Source organism: Palaemon carinicauda, chromosome 27 (assembly GCF_036898095.1).
Source record: "Palaemon carinicauda isolate YSFRI2023 chromosome 27, ASM3689809v2, whole genome shotgun sequence".
NCBI lineage: Eukaryota > Metazoa > Arthropoda > Malacostraca > Decapoda > Palaemonidae > Palaemon > Palaemon carinicauda.
The window spans coordinates 78,223,521-78,244,484 of record NC_090751.1 but is presented as its reverse complement, the minus strand read 5'-3'; the positions used below and the strand labels follow the sequence as shown (position 1 = coordinate 78,244,484).

The 20,964-nt window shown below is 37.2% G+C and overlaps 1 protein-coding gene across 1 annotated transcript in view; it reads left to right on the top strand.

Annotated features, from left to right (window-relative positions):
- LOC137620978 (glutamate receptor ionotropic, delta-2-like) overlaps positions 1 to 20,964 on the top strand; it is a 55,336-nt gene that overhangs the window by 14,968 nt on the left and 19,404 nt on the right. The window contains exons 5-7 of the mRNA XM_068351420.1: positions 12,497 to 12,624; positions 13,109 to 13,230; positions 19,079 to 19,304. Coding sequence (XP_068207521.1) covers positions 12,497 to 12,624; positions 13,109 to 13,230; positions 19,079 to 19,304 — 476 coding nt within the window. The remainder of the gene's footprint in view (positions 1 to 12,496; positions 12,625 to 13,108; positions 13,231 to 19,078; positions 19,305 to 20,964) is intronic.

Here is a 20,964-nt window from a genome sequence, read left to right as displayed (position 1 = left end):
ACACTTATCTCTCTTGGGAAGTTCGAAGAGCATGCCCAAACCATCTCCATCTGGCCCTCACCATAATCTCATACACATATGGCACTCGAGAAATCTCTCTAATAGTTTCCTTTCTAATCCTGTCCTCCCATCTAACTCCCAATATTCTTCCGATGGCTCTGTTCTCAGATCTACAAAATCTGTTAGATATTGTTCCTTTGTCATACCACGACTCATGTCCATACATTATCGCAGATCTCACTTAAGTGATATATAGCCTGATTTTTTTTTATAATTTCAGGCGATTTGTTTTCCAAATTCTATTTAACCTAGCCATTGTCTGATTTGCCTTTTTTAATCTTTTATTAAACTCCCATTCTAAAGACCCTGTAATCGATATCAGAGTTCCTGAATATTTAAATAATTCTACCTCATTCTAATGATATTTCACCTTCAATTGCACATTCCGTTCTCATCATCTCTGTGATATTTCATGCATTCTGGTAAGCAATTAATGCAAATCCTGTGGTGTTCTGCTAATAAGGACACCGTCATCAGCATACTCTAGGTAAGCTAAATTCCTATTACCAATCTTTTCCAATCCTTCTCCACCATTTCCAACTTTTTTATGCATTACAAAATCCATGAAGAGGATAAACAACATAGGTGACAACACACTCCCTTGGTGTACTCAACTGTTCACTGAAAATTCATTTGGTAGGACTTCACTAACATTAACTTTGTACTCACTTTGCTCATGAACGGACTTAATCAAATCTACATATTTAAGAGGAACTCCATAATAACGCATGACTCTCCACAAAATTGGCCGGTGCACACGATCAAAGGCTTTTTCATAGACCACAAATGCCATTCAACATTGAATTCCTATATTCTACACATTGCTGTACAACATGCTGCAAAATGAAAATTTGGTCAGTACAACTTCTATCTTTTCTAAATCCCGCTTGTTTATCTTTCAGCTTTTCATCAATCTTTCTCTCTGGTCAAACTATATATTTTCATGCTATTTTCACCAACACTCCTAGCTCCCATTCATCAGGTTTTGTCTCTCCATGCCATATTATACAAACTAATCTTGTTAGTATTCTGGAAGTCACATCATTTTCAGCCAATATCATGTCAGCAGTTATTCCATCGTATCTTGGGCCATCCCATCACTTGAGATTTTTATGAATAGCCTTGACTTCAAACACACTGAATTCCTCAGCTTCGGGTATATCAATCAATTTTTTTCCTTCATATCTCCTATTCATGGCCTCACTGAAATATTCAATCTCACGCAGCCTTTCTTCATCCTTGGTTGTTATAACAGATCCATCACTCTTTTTGATGAATATATGCTTCTTCTTATTTGCCCCAGTAAAGATTTCATTAAAAATTCTATAAGCAATTCTTACACCATAGACACTCCTCCTATTCATAGCTTTGTTAGCCTCATCTGCTTTACTGTCTAAATATTCTTTCTATTCATTCTTGTGTTTTCTTTTCACTTCATTATCAATACTGCATGCTCTACCTTTTAATTTTGATTTCTTCCTCAAACTCTTTCAACAATCTATTTTTATCTTTATTTCCTTTTTAGAGTATCCCTAGGATCATGCAAAATCCATGGCTCTCTCCTTCTAACTGCATGTCCCAAAACATCACTACTAACTGACTGATATATGTTCTCGATATCACAACATTCTTCGTTAATTGTTTACTCTTCTTCTCTTAAAGTCTCTAGGACTGCAAATACATTCCTACATTCAATTGCAAAGGTTTCTCTGAGCTTATCTTCTAGAAGCTTAGTTATATCAAACCTGGGTATTCTATGTACATTTCTGTTGGGTGCTTTCATTTTTAATTTCGGTGTGGTATTGACGATCTTGTGATCACTACCAATATCTGTACCTCTATAGCTTCTTACATTTCTTAGAGTCCTCCTCCTTTCTTTATTAATGGCTATAAGATCGATTTGATTTTTGTAATTGCCACAGGGTGAAGTCCATGTATACTTGTGAATGTCCTAGTGCTAGGAAAAAGTACCTCCAATAACAAGATTGTTTGCCGAGCAAAAACATAAGATTGGCTCCATTTTCATTTGCAACTTCGTCAAGTCAATCAACACCCATCAGATTCTCCATGCCTTGATTAATCTTTCCAACTTTAGCATTGAAGTCATCAATCACAATTTCCATATCTCTCTCGGGGATCTCATCCATTAGACTCTGCAGGTCTTCATAGCATTCATCTTTAATTTCTTCAGGGGCATCATTTCTTGGTGCATAGTACACTATAATGCTCATATTGCACTGCTTTGATTTAAGACTTTTCAAGTAAAAATCTGCTATTATAGCTCGCCACTCAGTTAATGCCTTTCCGCCTCTCTGTGTCATCATCATTCCAACCACTTCTCTTCCAACTCCATCAGTTCTTCCTGAATATATATATATATATATATATATATATATATATATATATATATATATATATATATATATATATAGTTATATATACATATATATATATATATATATATATATATATATATATATATATATATATATATGTATATATATATATATATATATATATATATATATATATATATATATATATATATATATATACATATATATATATATATATATATATATATATATATATATATATATATATATATGTACTGTATATATATACATGTGTGTATGTGTGTGTGTTTGTGTGTCTGTATGTATGTGTGTTTTACAATGAAAACAAGCAATGTCATAGCGAAAAGCAATATGGAAAAAGTCTGAGATGACAACAGACATGTCAAGTTGTTTCTCATCCATGGAGTTCGAGTGAAAGCCAATATAGTGATGGAAGAGTTAGCAATGTGATAGGTGTTATACCACCAAAAAAGTTCTGTAAAAATTATACTTATTTGCGTCATTGCTATTTTTGTTTTATAGCATCGTAGGAACAACATGACACAACTTACTATTCTTCTTTCTTTGAAAATTGAGGCCAGTGGGGAAGCGTAAAGTCATGCAATTTTTTTTTTTTGCTCTATTTAACTGACTCGTAAGAGTGCACCACACATAAGCCATTTTACACATCATATTGTTTTCATACTAAATATGTCTGCCTGTTTGCATGAATTTTAGTTTGGTTGAAGATATTCCCTTTTTGTGATGATTTTGTATTAAAACGATGCTATTTTTCACTTATAATATCAAAGTTGTGACATATGAAATAGTAAAACAATAAGCATAGCAGAAAAAGATTAGCCCAAAATCCTTTGAGTAGAATTGGAATATTTTGAATAAAGTTTACGTATTGTGTGCTATGAGTCAGGAAAAGCACTGGTTAAAACCTCAAAAGCTAGATCTTTTGGGAGACTTCTAACTCTGTGTATAACCAAGCAACTTACGGAGATAGCAACTATTCGATCATCAATTAAACATTTCTCGGACCTAGTACATTATCCTTTATGACCAACTAAAGGAGCTGGCTCAGAAAATGCTATCTTGAAACTAGTGACATACAATATGAAGATGCTACTAAGCAAAGGTATCAAAATGTATTGCGGTCGGAAAAAAAAAAAAAAAAAAAAAAAAACTTGCTTCTATAAACAAAAAGACTTCCAAAAACTCAAGGTACTGCAATTCCATGTTCCAGTTATTATGTAGAACAAAAGGATACATCATTGCCATTTACCTGATATTTCTGTCTACTTTTTGATAAAACATTAGGTTTTCTCTGTCAGGAAGACAGCAATTCACTTGGAGCATAGCAGGAACTATGGTCAATAAGCAGTGGGATTAAGCTGTGAAGTGACATTGAAATGTGTGTGTGATGCTCTGAAAATACGTCTGAATAATGACATAAATCCAGATGACGAACGGGTAATTTATGCGAGGCATCATATGAGGCGCTGGGTGTATAATGCTGACAGTGTTCTCGACAAGTTTCTAAAAGAGCTAAAAGAGTCTATGGATGATATGAACTTTTATCCAATCCACGATTAATTTTCTCTAGCACAGCACAACTTTCACCATACACCTACGAAAGCCTGTCCCTGAAGCACTAGGAAATAAAGTTTCAACTGCCTATACTGTCGAAACTAATTACAAAAAAACGAGCTATATGTTTGGATGAAATGGCTGTTTTGCAAGGAATTGGATAACGAACATGGATCAAAGCATGTGTGGACTTTGGAAGATAGTTGCACAAAAGGTAAGAAACTATAACAAAGACCAATGTCAGGGTTCTGCTACTATTTGGGATTTGTCTATCAAGTGACCGATATTACTCACAGAAAATGTATCTAATGGGAAGTTTCTTGCATAATACAACACAAAGACCCGACAGTGTCTCTGGCAATTAAGAGACAAAAACAGTTTTAGTGGTTGCATTCAGGAATGACATCTCAAAGAACACCGCGTGTCTCAGTTGATCATTTGAGTAGTTCCCATGAGGAGGTCAATAGCAAACTGATCATGTTCTTTTACGTTGCTGTCAGACGAGGAGCCACACAGGATGACAGTCTCAAGATACTGATGTGCTCTTACAAGGTCTGTATCACAGTTCATAACTTTGTCCGAAAGTGAGCTTCACCCCGAGAACTGTCAAATCCTGAAGAGCCATTATTATGATGTTCTCTGTGTAAAATGATTTTCTGCAACATGCCTTCATAAGTGACATGGGTCAAGGAATCTATCAAATCTGATGATGAAATATTCAAAGCTTTCACATATTTGGCAAAATTAATGTCTCACAGTGACGTGCCTAGAGCCTTATAAACGTTTGTGTGTAAGGAATGTTCACCAGGAACTGGCTTGAATGACATTGCTTTGTGAGATGCGACCTCTTCAGCAAAAATCGGGGGGGGGGGGGGAGTTTCCATCTAAGCATGCAGCACTTCTATAAAAAAGTATATCGCTAACAATACGAAGCAATGAACTGGGAGAATGATTTGATGCCTTTGCCTGACTCACCCCCTCCAACCACATAAGGAATGGCACTCCTATTAGCCTCTTCTGAGTTTTCAACCATACTCCCACAGTGAAACTCCTAAAATTTAGTTGTTGTTAATCACAATGTACATCACGGTGTTCATGTAAACAAAATCAGATGTTCTGCAAAGAGTTTTTTTTTTTTTTTTTTTTTTTTTTTCAGTGTGAAGCAGACGAAGGATATTGGCTAAACATCGTTGATTGTAAAGAAATGGGGATTGGTGATTCATTAGATGCTTGCGATGATCAAAACTAATGACAACTTACTTGTAAGGCCAGTACATGGCTGCACACCAGTGAACATATACAGGGCAAATCAGAATATTTTCATTTTCAGTACATCTATCTGTTGTTTTCTATTTCATTATTTTAACGAGAGCTCAGGGACAGATTCTCTCTCTCATAGAGTTGACTACTTTCTCCTAAATACACAAATGAGACAACATATAATGCAGCATATGCACACAGAATTAAATCTCCTTTTTAAGTTCTAATACTATGGCACGAATGTAGAGCATTTGTGAATATATTACTAGCATAGTGTCCATAGATTTATTTCTATGCAAAAACCCTGATTCAGAAACATTTGAACTAATTTACTGTACATGTATGACTAAATTTAAGCATACTTACTGTCATAAAAAAAAAAAAAAACAATAAAAAAAAAAAAACAATTCAAGTGCAAAATACCTAATATTTTAGCCACCTAAAAACTGTGACGTATTTTAAAACTAAAGTGAAACTGTTTGTATTACATAATTGTATGCCTATTACAATGATTGAAACACATAGAATTATTGCTAAATGAGATTGTCTAATTTAAAATTTTGACACGGGCACCATCTCTAAAGTTGAACGTGGTTGAAGAAAGCAAGCTCCCTCAATGGCTTGAAGATTAACAAACATTAATTCCGAATGAAACAGTATTTTGTAGAATCAATAGTGCTAATATATATACATACATACATATATATATATATATATATATATATATATATATATATATATATATATATATATATATATATATATATATATATATATGTATATATATACATATATATATGTGTGTGTATATATATATATATATATATATATATATATATATATATATATATATATATATATATATATATATATATATATATATATATATATATATATATATATTTATATATATATATATACATATATATATATATATATATATATATATATATATATATATATATATATATATATATATATATATATATATATATATATATATACATATACATATATATATGTATATATATATATATATATATATATATATATATATATATATATATATATATATATATATATATATATTTGTGTGATTGTGTGTACATGCCTTTTTAAAGTTATTGCCATAAAGATCACATATATTTCTAAATTATTGCTATAATTTGGTCATTCAGTTCATTATCTTTAAATTCATACTAATACAGTTATCAATTGTACCACTTAAAAAATGTTTCGTCGATATTAACAAAAATCTTCAAAAAGATGCAAGGATCAAAATTTTTTAGAAAAAAGAAATGCATAAACATATATTGCCAATGGTTTTGGCCAAAGACCAGAACTATAATGGCTTCCAAGAACCAAAAAAAAATTTCTACAAAATTACATATGAGTCTTCTTCTCATTGTCTCAATATTCTCCCACGTATAGGGCAAAAAAATTTTCCCACATCCTCTGGGTACAGGTAAGTCCATATGATCCACTTCATTATTGTTTGACTCCCCCTCCTATTATTGCTGGGTGGGTAGGCTAGCATTTAACTCCTCACTTCCTTCATATTCTTCATTTAGGCCATAGATCGAGGTGGAGTCGTGTTGTACGGAGAGATGGGGGAAGGAATGATGCGTAATGAGGGTGTACCAACCGTGTGTCACACGATCGTATATAAATTATTTTGTATATATTATGCTTGCATCTGCGCTCTTCCCTCGCACTAAAAAGAACCAGAATAGACATGTTGGCGTGTCGCCTATGTAACATTGCTATTTTCTCGAACATGTATTTTCCTGTTGCCTTGAGGTTTTGTATATAAAGGAGAGTGTTCTTTAATAAAGATACTCAGTTGATTGCATCCTGCCTTTGAGTTCACAACCCTCTCTCGGCTCGTCACATTGGTGACCCCGGAAGTCGACTCGCACCCACTGCCTTCCATCCCAACCCCCTCGCCCCTCCATCGTTGGTACTATGGCGGACTCTACGGCAGTTGGTGCTGCGGCCGCTCCATTCAAACTTTCAGCGTTTGCCAGCGGAGAGGCGTTTGCTTGGTTTCAGCGCGCAGAAGTCCAGTTTCGCATCAGGGGCGTGACTCGCTCAACCACCAAAGCAGATTATGTTCTCGCGGCGATACCCGAGGACACCTTCCCAGAAATATCCGACTGGCTTTGTGAACAAGAAGACACCCCAATAGCGTATGGCGCCCTCAAAACATACCTTCTGCAGCAGTACTCGCCGTCGCCAGCCGCCCGTATAGCAAAGCTTTTTCATCTCTCGCAAGAACCGTTGGGGGACCAAAGGGCTTCGCTTGCCCTCAGGGAAATGACCAGAATCGCTCGCCTTCAACCTGCCGCAGACGGCTCTCCTCGTGAGGTGAACCTACTTCGTGCCCTTTGGATACACCGTTTACCCGGACCTATACGCGCTCCCATACTCGATGTCGATAGTTTACCCATAAAGAACTTGATGACCAAAGCCGACGCCCTTATGGACAGCTACTTCGAGACCTCCATCAACGCCTCCACCCCTGACGAAGAGGATGAGTATTCAACGTCAACCAAAGCTAACATGAATGCCGTAGGACATACACGCCTACCCCATGACATGCCGAAGCAGCGACAAAGCCGCCCAACACCCACCAATCGCTCGCACCCCAACAAACGACTTCTACAGCCACTTACTACCTCCCATCCGCCGCAGTTTTGCTACTACCACTTCAGATTCAGGGCAACCGCGAAGAAATGTGCCAAGGATTGTCAGTGGCCAAAAAACGTGTAAATAGGCCATCGCTCGTGGCGGTGGCCTCCCATGTTTCTAATCATTTCTTTTTACAGGATGCAGGAACGGGCGTGCGATTTTTGGTAGATACGGGTGCTTGTCGTTCTCTTTTGCCAAGGAAACTCTTCAAGGCACGACGTAGTCTGTCTACATCTGCCGACGTCCGCTTGATAGCTGCCAACGGAACTGCGATACCCACCTACGGTTATGAGAACCTCACATTATCGTTCGGAAACGGTAAATTCAATTGGAAGTTTCTCGTTGCTGACGCCACAATGCCAATCCTCGGTGCGGATTTCCTCTCTCATTTCCACCTTCTGGTCGATATCCTCCCCCCCCCCGGACGATTGGTCAACGCAAACTCGTACTTGTCGACACCTCTTCAACCCGCCCCCTCTAACCTCGCTCTCCACATCAGCGCACCCACGGATGCCTACGGCCACCTACTCACGTCGTACCCAGAAGTTTTCCGTCCAGAACTTCGCCAAACGCCCACGGTTCCTGCCAAGCACGGTATTTATCACCATATCAAGACGACGGGACCCCCAGTCTTCGCAAAATTCAGACGTCTGGCACCGGTGCGATTGGCAGCCGCCAGACGTTCGCCGAAATGGAGGAAATGGGCCTTTGCCAAAAGGCCTCCAGCCCATGGTCGTCACCCTTACACATGGTTCTGAAGAAAGATGGCTCCTTATGTCCGTGCGGGGATTACAGGCACCTCAACATGCAAAGAAAACCGGATCACTACCCCCTCCCAAACATTGCCGACGTGACCTTCTACCTGCACAAAGCGAAGGTTTTCTCTACGCTTGACCTCCTGAAGGGGTATTATCAGGTGCCTATGAACCCAGATGACATCCCCAAGACTGCCATCACCCCTCCGTTTGGTACATACATCTTCAATTACTCCTGTTTTGGCCTTCGTAATGCTGGGGCAACGTTTCAACGTCTCATGGATGGCATCTTGGGGCCTCCCTTTCTGTGTATGTTATATGGACGACATACTTGTGTTCTCCTCCTCAAAAGAGGAACACCTCCGTCACCTGCGCATCGTGCTCGACCGCCTGCAACAAAACGGCCTTGTAGTCCAGTACGACAAGTGTACCTTTGGCCCCAATGAAGTGTCATTCTTAGGGCACCGCATCACTCCTGAAGGAGTCCATCCCCTCCCTGAGAAGGTAGCAGCCGTTCAGAACTTCCCCGCGCCCTCGACCGTCAAAGCTCTGCAGAAATTCTTGAGCATGATCAACTATTTTCACCGTTTTCTGCCAGCCATTGCCGCCACTCTTGCTCCCCTCTACGCCTCCCTCAAGGGTAAGCCAAAGGACCTGAAGTGGGGTCCCCTTCAAGAAGCAGCCTTTTGTAATGCAAAGAAGGCCCTATCAACTGCTGCGGCTCTCACTTTTCCTATCCCACACGCCCCTCTCCTTCTCTCCACTGATGCCAGCGACGTCGCTATTGGTGCAGTACTCGAGCAGGTGGTCAACGGCTCGCCCCGCCCATTGGTCTTCTCCAGCAGAAAACTGTCCAAGGCAGAATTGGGCTACTCTACCTTCGATCGAGAATTGCTGGCAGTGCACTTGGCTGTCCGTCACTTTCGTCATTTCTTAGAAGGTACGCCCTTCGTCATTCGCACAGACCACATGCCTCTGGTGCACGCCTTTACTCGACAGTCTGACGCCTTGTCCGCCCGGCAATGCTGACATCTCTCCGCCGTGGCTGAATACAATTGCACCCTTCAATACATCCCTGGGAAAATGAATCCGGTTGCCGATGCCCTGTCAAGAAACACGTTGGCTGCCGTTCAACTGGGATTGGATTACAACGCCATGGCTGAAGCCCAACGACCGGATCCAGAATATCAAGCATGTAGGACATTCTGCACGTCCCTCCATTGGGAAGACATCCCCCTCGACGACTCCAACACCACCCTCCTCTGTGACGTCAGTACTGGCAGACCACGACCTTGGATTCCTGCTCCCATGCGCCGACAGGTGTTTGATTTCATTCACGGCCTTTCACATCCCTCGTTCCGTTCTACAGCACAGCTGCTGAAGGCAAAGTTCATTTGGCACGGCATTTCTAAGGATACTAAGGATTGGGTCCGCGCCTGTACTTCTTGCCAAACTTCCAAAGTACATCGACACACGGATTCAGGAGTGGGCGCCTTTCCTCAACCTCAGCGTCGTTTCGCACACATTCACGTCAACGTTGTAGGCCCCCTACCCACATCACAAGGACATTGTTACCTGTTTACCGTCATCGACCACTCCACCCGTTGGCCTGAAGCCATTCCCATGGAAACTGCAACGTCTGCCTGATGTACATCTGCCCTACTCTCTGGATGGATTGCAAGATTTGGTATCCATGAGCATATTACTTATGACAGAGGAACCACTTTCACCTCTCAATTGTGCACATCAGTAGCGAATCTCCTGGGCATCACCCTACATCAGACAACGGCCTACAACCCAGCTGCCAATGGAATGGTTGAACGTTTTCATCGCACCCTCAAAGCAGTTTTGATGTCCCGCTGCAAGGATTCCAACTCGTTTACTCAGTCTTGCTGGGTCCTCCTGGGACTAAGGACCACTCCTAAAGATGTCCTCGACGTCTCGGCAGCTGAAATGGTGCATGGCGACCCGTTGGTCGTCCTGGCCGAATTTTTTCCTTTTACAACCTCCTCCGATGATCTCCAGCGCATACGTCACGTCGTGGGAAAATTTACTTCATGCCGCCAGACTTACAAGTCCCCAGCGAAGTACACATACCTACAGACTTGCATTCTGCAACACACGTCTTCCTGCGCAACGACACTACTAAGCCACCGCTAACGCCCCCTTACACGGGCCCTTTCCTTGTGATCCAGTGCAGTCTGAAAGCATTCCTACTAAGCATTCGTGGCAAAGAAGACTGGGTCTCCATTGATCGTCTAAAACCTGCTTATCTACTGCCAGATGACCCGCATACAGTTCGCCTCTCTAGACCAGGACGCCCTATTTAACATGTACAGTATGTCATTTTTAGGGGGGAGCCACGTATCAACCGTGTGTCACACGATCGTACATAAATTATCTTGTATGTATTATGCTTGTATCTGCGCTCTTCCGTCGCACTAAAAAGAACCAGAATAGACATGTTGGCGTGTCGCCTATGTAACATTGTCATTTTCTCGAACATGTATTTTCCTGTTGCCATAAGGTTTTGTATATAAAGGAGAGTGTTCTTTAATAAAGATACTCAGTTGATTGTATCCTGCCTTTGAGTTCACAACCCTCTCTCGGCTCGTCACAATTATGTGTGAGGTCAATGAGTGAGAGGTTGTAGGTCTGGGCGATGACCTTGCCTTAAGCAACCAAGCCATAGTTTGGAGCATTTAACTTCCTTGAGTTAGGAGGGTGGTAAGGGTTGGATTAGTGAGTAGGCATGTGCATCCGACATCAAAAACTTCTTGATTCTTTTCACCCCCCTCAATTTTTTTTTTTTTTTTTTTTTTTTTTTTTTTTTAACTAATTTGATAGGAATTTCTTCTTTAGACTCACAGCTGCCTCCAGATGATTATTCTTGCAATCGTCGCCTCAAGTGTCATGTTTGCTAGCCGAACAAGGTTTACATTGGGTGAATTGATGTTCATGAAATTTATTAAGAGTGACCTTATCACTTTCTTTGCCAGTGCCTCCTCCCTTCAGCAATTCTTTTTAATAAAGGAAAGTATGATGAAATAAAAATGTAAGCACGAATTAAAAATCATGTTAACATTACTCAAGACAATTGATAATCACTATACATTGCTTTTCTACTATACAGTAAATCATGGAATAAAACCATGTTCCTTTTTTAGAGAAAAAAAAAAACATGCAAAACTTAAAAGCATGTAAAAAGACAAAGTCAGCACAATAAGTTTGCTAATCCCTATATAGGAATAAAATGATAATTTCCACACTACTTAAGGACTTACACTATGCAATAAATCTCAAGGTATAAAATTTCATCAGAATGCTTATGTCACACAAACTACGATAAAACCAGGTGTTGTTAACATAGGCTTGGATAACATCAGGGGGGTTGTTGCGATTAAGTACCATGGGTCCTTTGTGATGAATAATTGATTCATGGACTCATCGTTGCATAATGGTTTATACTGCTTGTTTGTTTGGTGCATCATTTGCATAGGTTACTTCTATCCATTTTCTATTTTGTTCGATACAGTACATGAACAGATATCACCAAAGAGCACTACCGATTCCTCAGAGAATTTACATATATAATTGATACTGATAGAAATGGACTTGTCTAGTTTTAGTGATTAATTAGTTCAAGCCTTCACTGATTACCCTACCATTAGAAGGGGAAATAATAATTCTTATACGATCTATTCTTTTAATTTGCTTTTAGTATTACTTCCAGAATATTCCTTATCCTCCTGTTACCTCATCCTCCAGTTGATAACAGTGTACTTGAAACCATTCTAGCTACCGCATTATTGGCCCACCGGATGGTGCCTTTGGCTACCCTCAACCGGATGGGACTATCACAGGAATGATCGGAATGGCAGCTCGCAGGGAAATTCATTTGGCAGTGACTGGCATCGGTGCCAATGGTAAGATTGTTTGCGCAATCTACTCCAATTCATGTATGTGTTTTTAATTGTGATCAACATAACTTAGCACCGATTGCCTCTGATTACCACAGCAACATGTCCTTGTGTAACTAGGGTAAATTGCTTTAATTCTGAAATTGCTGATAATAATTATAACAAGTCCTGTAATTGAACTAACAAATAATGTGTTCATTGTATCATCTAATAAGGTCTATCAGAACTATTGTATCTTATATTAAAAAATCTGCGTAGGGTCATTACGCATAAGCATATAATCATGTAATGTTAAAAAGACCAAGTTGATGACTGAAAGCGAAGCTTATATTGTCGTGTAATATGCTTGGTATATCAAAAAGCAAAAATTTATTTTACCTCACCAGGATTTCAGGCATTGGCCTAATTTTCCTTAGCTGGAACTTAACAAGGCTATCTTTTTTTTTTTTTTTTTTTTAAAGCAGCGTATCTCATTCTTCTTCATTGGCAGACAAGCGAGACACCGTAGTTGACTTCACTGTTCCTTACACACAGGGCTCACTGGGTGTTTATTCCAGAGCCCCTAAGATAAAGAGTAGCTCACTGGCAGTCTTAACTCCGTTTACTCCTGAGGTAGGAGAAATTTATCTTTTCATTTATTATTATTATTATTATTATTATTATTATTATTATTATTATTATTATTTTTAATAATAATATTATTATTGTCTTGATTTTTATCAATAATACTATTATTAATAATATGATTCTTCTTCTTCTTCTTCTTCTTATTATTATTATTATTATTATTATCATTATATATATATATATATATATATATATATATATATATATATATATATATATATATATATATATATATATATATATATATATATATATATATATATATATATCAGAGATAATGTCTGTGTGCATTTGTGTGTGCGTATGTTCCCTATAGAAAGCAAGATTGGAGAAGCTATATAAAAACTAGAAGTGTATTCCTATGTAAAATTTTCCTTGGAAGGTAATGGAAATAGTCCTGAATTTCCAAGTGCCCCCTGAGGAAGCTTTGGGGGCAGAATCCCACCATCTTTCATGAATTGGGCAGTCTTGCACCCTACAATTTTACACCTTTCCAATAACCCATTATATATATATATATATATATATATATATATATATATATATATATATATATATATATATATATATATCCCCATATATATATATATATATATATATATATATATATATATATATATATATATATCCCCATATATATATATATATATATATATATATATATATATATATATATATTGTATATATATATATATATATATATATATATATATATATATATATATCCCCATATATATATATATATATATATATATATATATATATATATATATATATATATATATATATATATATATATATGTATATATATATCCCCATATATATATATATATATATATATATATATATATATATATATATATATATATATATATATATATATATATATTGTATATATATATATATATATATATATATATATATATATATATATATCACTAGCACTCGTAATTTCAATCAATGTAAATATCATCCATGAATGGCATTTAATTCTGAATTCTTTCTTGGGAGTATATATCCACTTGGAATTCATTTTATGATAACAGCTGGCCGTGTAGAGATTGGAACCCCTAACTATTCGGCCGGAAACCATGACTGCGAGGACTCTACCAACTGAGCCATCAAGCGAATTATAAATTTATGACAAGTCCACGTACATATTCCTGTCGAAATTAGGAATCTGCTCATAGATTTGAAATAAACCCATCTCCACCATGATAGCTGAATTGTGAGTTTGCAACACGTGGTTATTTAATGATGGATATATATCACTAACACTCGTGATTTCAATCAATGTAAATATCACCCAGGAATGGCATTTAACACCGAATTCTATCTTGTCATAAACTTATATCTCTCTTGATGGTTCAGATGGTAGAGTCCTCGCAGACATGGTTTCCGGCTGAATAGGTATGGGTACGAATCTTTACCCCGCCAGAAGCTATTACCATAAAATGAATTCCAAGTGGATATATATTCCCAAAATAAAATTCAGTATTAAATGCCCTTCATTGGTGATATTTTCATTGATTGAAATCACGAGTATTGGAGATATATATTCATCATAAAATAACCACGTGTGGCAAACCCACAATTCAGCTACCATGGTGGAGATGAGTTTATTTCAAGTCTATGAACATATTCCTTAATAACACTATTAATATGTACGGGGACTTGTCATAAACTTATATCTCTCTTAATGGCTTTGTTGATAGAGTCCTCGCATGCATGGTTTCCTGCCGAATAGTTAGGGGTTCGAATCTCTACCAGGCCAGAAGCTGTTACCATAAAATGAATGCCAAGTAGATATATATTCCCAAGAGAGAATTCGGTATTGAATGCCATTCGTGGGTGATATTTCCATATATATATATATATATATATATATATATATATATATATATATATATATATATATATATATATATATATATATATATATATATATATATATATATATAAAAGAGGCAATGTCTTGCTAAGAGAGCTATAAGGGGCAAAATCCGCCACCCTCTTAAAATTTCAGATAAATAAAACTAAAAGTGTATTCTTATGTAAAATTTTCCTAGGAAGTAAATCTGTACTCTCGAATCTCTAAGTACCCCTTATGAGAGCTATGGTGGCTAGAAACCCACTCACTTTAAACTTCAATTATTTATTATTCTATGTAAAATCTAAAAGCGTGATCTTATGTAAAAAATTCCAAGAAACACAAAGGAGATAGTTTTAAATCTCTGAGTGCCCTTGGGAGCTGGCAGAACCACCATCCTCTTAAAAATTCAGATAGAAGGAACATTAATGACAGCAGAATGGCAGCTACGCACAGAGAAGAAGATAAAGATCAAAGAAATTCTCACCTTGAAAATAATCAACCAAGAATTGCAGAACTAAGAAATCAGGAAAAAGAAATAGAAGAATAACTCAATTTCACACTAACAAACAGAGAATGATTACTAAGTAAAGCCAACAAATATATGAAGAAGAGAATAATTGCTATATTGATAGAGGTAGGTGTACAAAAGTTAGAGCACACTCGTTTAATACAGAAAAATAGCCTATCAGCACCTTCACTTAAGACACAGAAGAGACAGTAAGCAACGTGGGAATAAGAAGACGAAGACCAAAGAAATTCTCGCCTTGAAAATAATCAACAAAAAATTGCAGGACTAAGAAATCAGGAAAAAGAAAGAAAAGAATAACTCAACTTCAGACTAACAAACAGAAAATGATTGCCCAGTAAAACCAACAAACTCAGGAAGAAGTAGAGAATAATCCCCATATGGATAGAGTCAAGCGTGTAGAAGTCAGAGCATGCCCGTTTAATGTTGAACAATGGTTTCTTAGTACCTTCACGTATGACCATAATATCGGTATGAAACAGAAGAGATAGTAATCTAAACATGATGAAGAAAATGAAGACTAAAGAAATTCTCACCTTGAAAATAATCAACCAAGAATTGCAGAACTAAGAAATCAGGAAAAAGAAATAAAAGAATAACTCAACTTCAGAATAACAAACAGAGAATGATTGCTCAGTGAAACCAACAAACATAGGAAGAAGATAATAATCGCCATATTAACAGTGTCAGGCATGCAGAAGTTAGAGCACGCCCATTTAATATAGAACAATGGAGTCTAGGTACCTTCACCTATGATTCAGGACATTAGTATGAAACAGAAGAGATGGTACAAATTGGCAAGAGGACACAAAAATGTAATATATATTATGCTCTGAAATTGAATAATGAATCTCCAGGTTTGTGTTATGGTGGAGAGAAAGTTAGGCTGCCTTTGTTACATATATCATCTCGACTTCAACATAGGAAATATTCCATCTTCGCAGTTGTAATTTCCAACTGTAAAAGGGAGCTAGTGAGTGCTGAAGAGCTAATAAAACCGTGGGTAAAAAAAGAATATCAAGAAAGGTTGAAAATGGCATATGACAGAGTGAAAGTAAGTGCCACTGGTAATTTAGAGGAGTGGAAGTTAGTAAAAGAAAACTTTGTTGGGATTAAAGTGATGTGTGTGGCAAGAAGTTTGTTGGAGGCAGCATAAGGAAGGGCAATGAATGGTGGAATGAAGGAGTGAACATAAAAGTGGAAGAGAAAAAGAGGGCTTTTGAAGAATGGCTGCAGACTGAGTCACGGTCTGACTCACCAATGCAGAGTAATAGTGTAGAGGAGCATGAAAGATATAGAGAAAAAAAATGTGGAAGTAAAGCGCAAGGTAAGTGAGGAAAAGAGGGGAGCTGACCTGAGTTGGGGTCAGGGATTGGGCCGTTCATATGACGAGAATAAGAAGAAGTTTTAGAAAGAAGTGAAGAGAGTAAGGAAAGCTGGTTCAAGAATTGAAGAGACAGTGAAAGATGGAAATGGAGGGATGTTTAAAGGAGAAGAGGCAAGGAAAAGGTAGGCAGAATATTTTGAAAGTTTACTGACTGTTGAGGATAATAGGGTGGCAGATATAATTGCTATTGCAGGTGTTGAGGTGCCGGTGATGGGAGATGAGAATGAGAGAGACATTACAATAGAGGAAGTGAGGATAGCACTAGATGAAACGAGAGTAGTAAAAGCATCTGGTATGGATGGTGTGAGAGCTGAGAGGTTGAAGGAAGGGGATGTGACTCTACTTGAATGGTTGGTGAGATTGTTTAATATGTGTTTTGTATTGTCGATGGTACCAGTAGATTGGGTCTGTTCATGTATTGTACCACTATATAAGGGTAAGGGAGATGTGCATGAATGTTGTAATTCAAGGGGTATTAGTTTGGTGAGTGTAGTTAGAAAATATATGGTAGGGTACTGATTAATAGGATTATGGGTAAAACAGATAATGCAATCTTAGAAACACAGCGTTGTTTTAGAAGAGGTAAGGTTTGTATGAATCAGATTTTTACAGTTAGGCAGATACGCGAGAAATATTTAGCAAAAGGTAAGGAGATGTATGTTGCAGTTATGGATCTGGAGAAAGCGTGTGATAGAGTTGATAGGGAAGCAATGTGGAATGTGGTGAGGTTATATGGAGTTGGTGGAAGGTTGTTGCAAGCTGTGAAAATTTTCTACAAAGGTAGTAAAGCATGTGTTAGGATAGGAAATGAAGTGAGCGATTGATTTCCGGTGAGAGTGGGGCTGAGACAGTGATATGTGATGTCGCCGTGGTTGTTTAACTTATATGTTGATGCAGTGGTGAGAGAGGTAAATGCTCGAGTGCTTGGACGAGGAATGAAACTGGTAGACGAGAATGACCATATATGGGAAATAAATCAGTTGCTGTTTGCGGATGATACTGTACTGGTTGCAGACACTGAAGAGAAGCTTGGCCGATCAGTAGCAGCATTTGGAAGGGTGTGTGAGAGAAGGAAGTTGAGAGCTAATGTGGGTAAGAGTAAGCTTATGAGATGTACGAGAAGGGGTGGTGCAAGGTTGAATATCATGTTGGATGGAGAGTTACTTGAGGAGGTGGATCAGTTTAAGTACTTGGGGTCTGTTGTTGCAGCAAATGGTGGAGTGGAAGCAGATGTATGTCAGAGAGTGAATGGAGGATAGAAAGTGTTGGTGGCAGTTAAGGGGGTGGTAAAAATAGAGGGTTGGGCATGAATGTAAAGAGAGTTCTGTATGAGAAAGTGATTTTACCAACTGTGATGTAAGGATCGGAGTTGTGGGGAATGAAAGTGACTGAGAGACAGACATTGAATGTGCTTGAGATGAAGTGTGTAAGGAGTATTGCTGGTGTATCTTGAGTAGATAGGGTTAGGAACGAAGTAGTGAGGGTGAGAACAGGTGTAAGAAATGAGTTAGCAGCTAGAGTGGATATGAATATGTTGAGGTTGTTTGGCCATGTTGAGAGAATGGAAAATGGTTGTCTGCTAAAGAAGGCGATGAATGCAAGAGTTGATGGGAGAAGTACAAGAGGAAGGCCAAGGTTTGGGTGGATGGATGGAGTGAAGAAAGCTCTGGTGATAGGAGGATAAATGTGAGAGAGGCAAGAGAGCGTGCTAGAAATAGGAATGAATGGCGAGCGATTCTGACGCAGTCCCGGTAGGCCCTGCTGCTTCCTCCGGTGCCTTGGATGACCGCGGTGGTAGCAGCAGTAGGGGATTCAGCGTTATGAAGCTTCGTTTGAGGTGGATAATGGGAGAAGGTGGGCTGTGGCACACTAGCAGTACCAGCCGAACTTGGTTGAGTCCCTTGTCAGGCTGGGTTGAACGTAGAGAGGAATGGTCCCCTTTTTGTTTCATTTGTTTGATGTAAGCTACCCCTAAAATTGGGGGAAGTGCCTTGGTATATATATGTAGGTAAAAATGCTTCTTATTTCATCTTTTCTCTTCAATCAGGTATGGCTCTGTATTGTTATTGCAACATTGACCATAGGACTTCTTTTATGGATCCAGTCTCATCTTTTGCAACGAATCTCTGATGGAGATCCCAAGTGGTCTCTACAAGATTTCTCATTTAACGTCTTTCGAAGCATCTTAATCCAAAGTAACCTACTACCATCAAGGCGTTGGCCTCAGAGATTTCTGTTCTTCTCATGGTACCTCTTCTGTTTGATAGCTTCAGGTTAGGTTCTAATGTCAAGCAATTTCAATTTATTATGATATAGCTTCCTAAAACCATTTACAAGTTAAAATATTCCCTTAGCTCTTCATGTTACATATCTGAACATATCTTTGATACTTGATGTTAGATATTGTCATTATTTTATGCAATATATTATACATAATATCAACCCTATATTCAGTTGTATTCTATATTAGACATAAACCTTATCCTCTATAGTATCTGGAATCAAATATCAGCCTAATCATCTTTAGTATTTAGTATTAAATATCAACAATATCCTTGATAGAATTTGGTATTATATATTAGTCTTATGCTCTATAGTATTTGATATCAAATATCAGTCTTATCCTATATAGTATTTTGTATCAAATGTCAGTCTTATCTTCTATAGTATTTGAATTAAATATCAGCCTTATTCACTATAGCATTTCGTACCAAATATCAACCTCTTTCTTTATATTATTTGGAATAATATATCAACGTTATCCTCTCTAGGGTTCAGTATTGAGTATCAGTCTGATCCTCTATAATATGTGGTATTAAATGTGAGCCTTATCTTCTTTAGTATTTGGTATTAAATATCAGCCTTATCCTCTATAGTATTTGGAATCAAATATGGGCTCTATCTTTTATTGTGTTTGGAATCAAATATCAGCCTTAACTTTCGAAGTGTTTGCTATCAAATATCGGTCTTATCCTCTAAACTACTTACCGTTTGCACAGAATGCCGTAAAATAAAGTATAGATTTCGTCAAACATAGCGAACACTTTTATTCCTTACGTATTTCATTTATTATTTTCACTTGAATAGGGAAAGAATATTTGACAGGTGTACAATGCTTTTCGACCTTAAGTGAGATGGAATTTATATAATTGTCGAAAAGTAACATTATTGGAAATCTACTTCGCATTTATTGTAATTCTGGGCAGGCTATAGTGTTTAATATCCAACTTGTCTTAGTAGTAATATATGTAAAATACCAACAGCATCCTCATTAGCAGTTGTTGTCAAATGTTTGTCTTAATCTTTTCAGAAATATATCGGTACTATCTTCTGTAGCAGTTTATGTTCAATGTCGATCTTATCATCTTTATCATTAGTTGTCAAATATTGGTCTTATACTCTGTAGTAAATGGTATTGAATATCAATTTTATCTATTGTAATTAATGTTAGGTGTAAAATATTTACTTTATCCTCTGTACCTATTGATGTAAAAGTAAGTCATATCATTTGTAATATTAGACAATAAATCGAAGCATTTTTCTTTGTAGTAGTTTGTGCTACTAACCACTTGAACATTAGATGTCAAGAATCGAACTTATCCTCCATTGTGGTTAATTTCAGATAACAGCTTTATACTTTTTAATATTAGTATACATATCTACCTTATTTCCGATAATAATATATGTTAAATATCATCCTTATCTTTTGCAGTATCTAATGTCAATTATCGGCATTTTTCGCTTTTGAGTTTGATGTCACATATATCCCTTTACCTCTGGAATATTTGATATCAAATATCAGTCTTATGTTACAGAGAAATAAATGACAAGATTCGGCGTTTTCTTCTTATAAAAATTGTGAGAAGCATTTGATAGTATAAAAAAATATTGTTTATCCTTTTCTAATGCCAAGATTTAGAAATTCCATCAAAA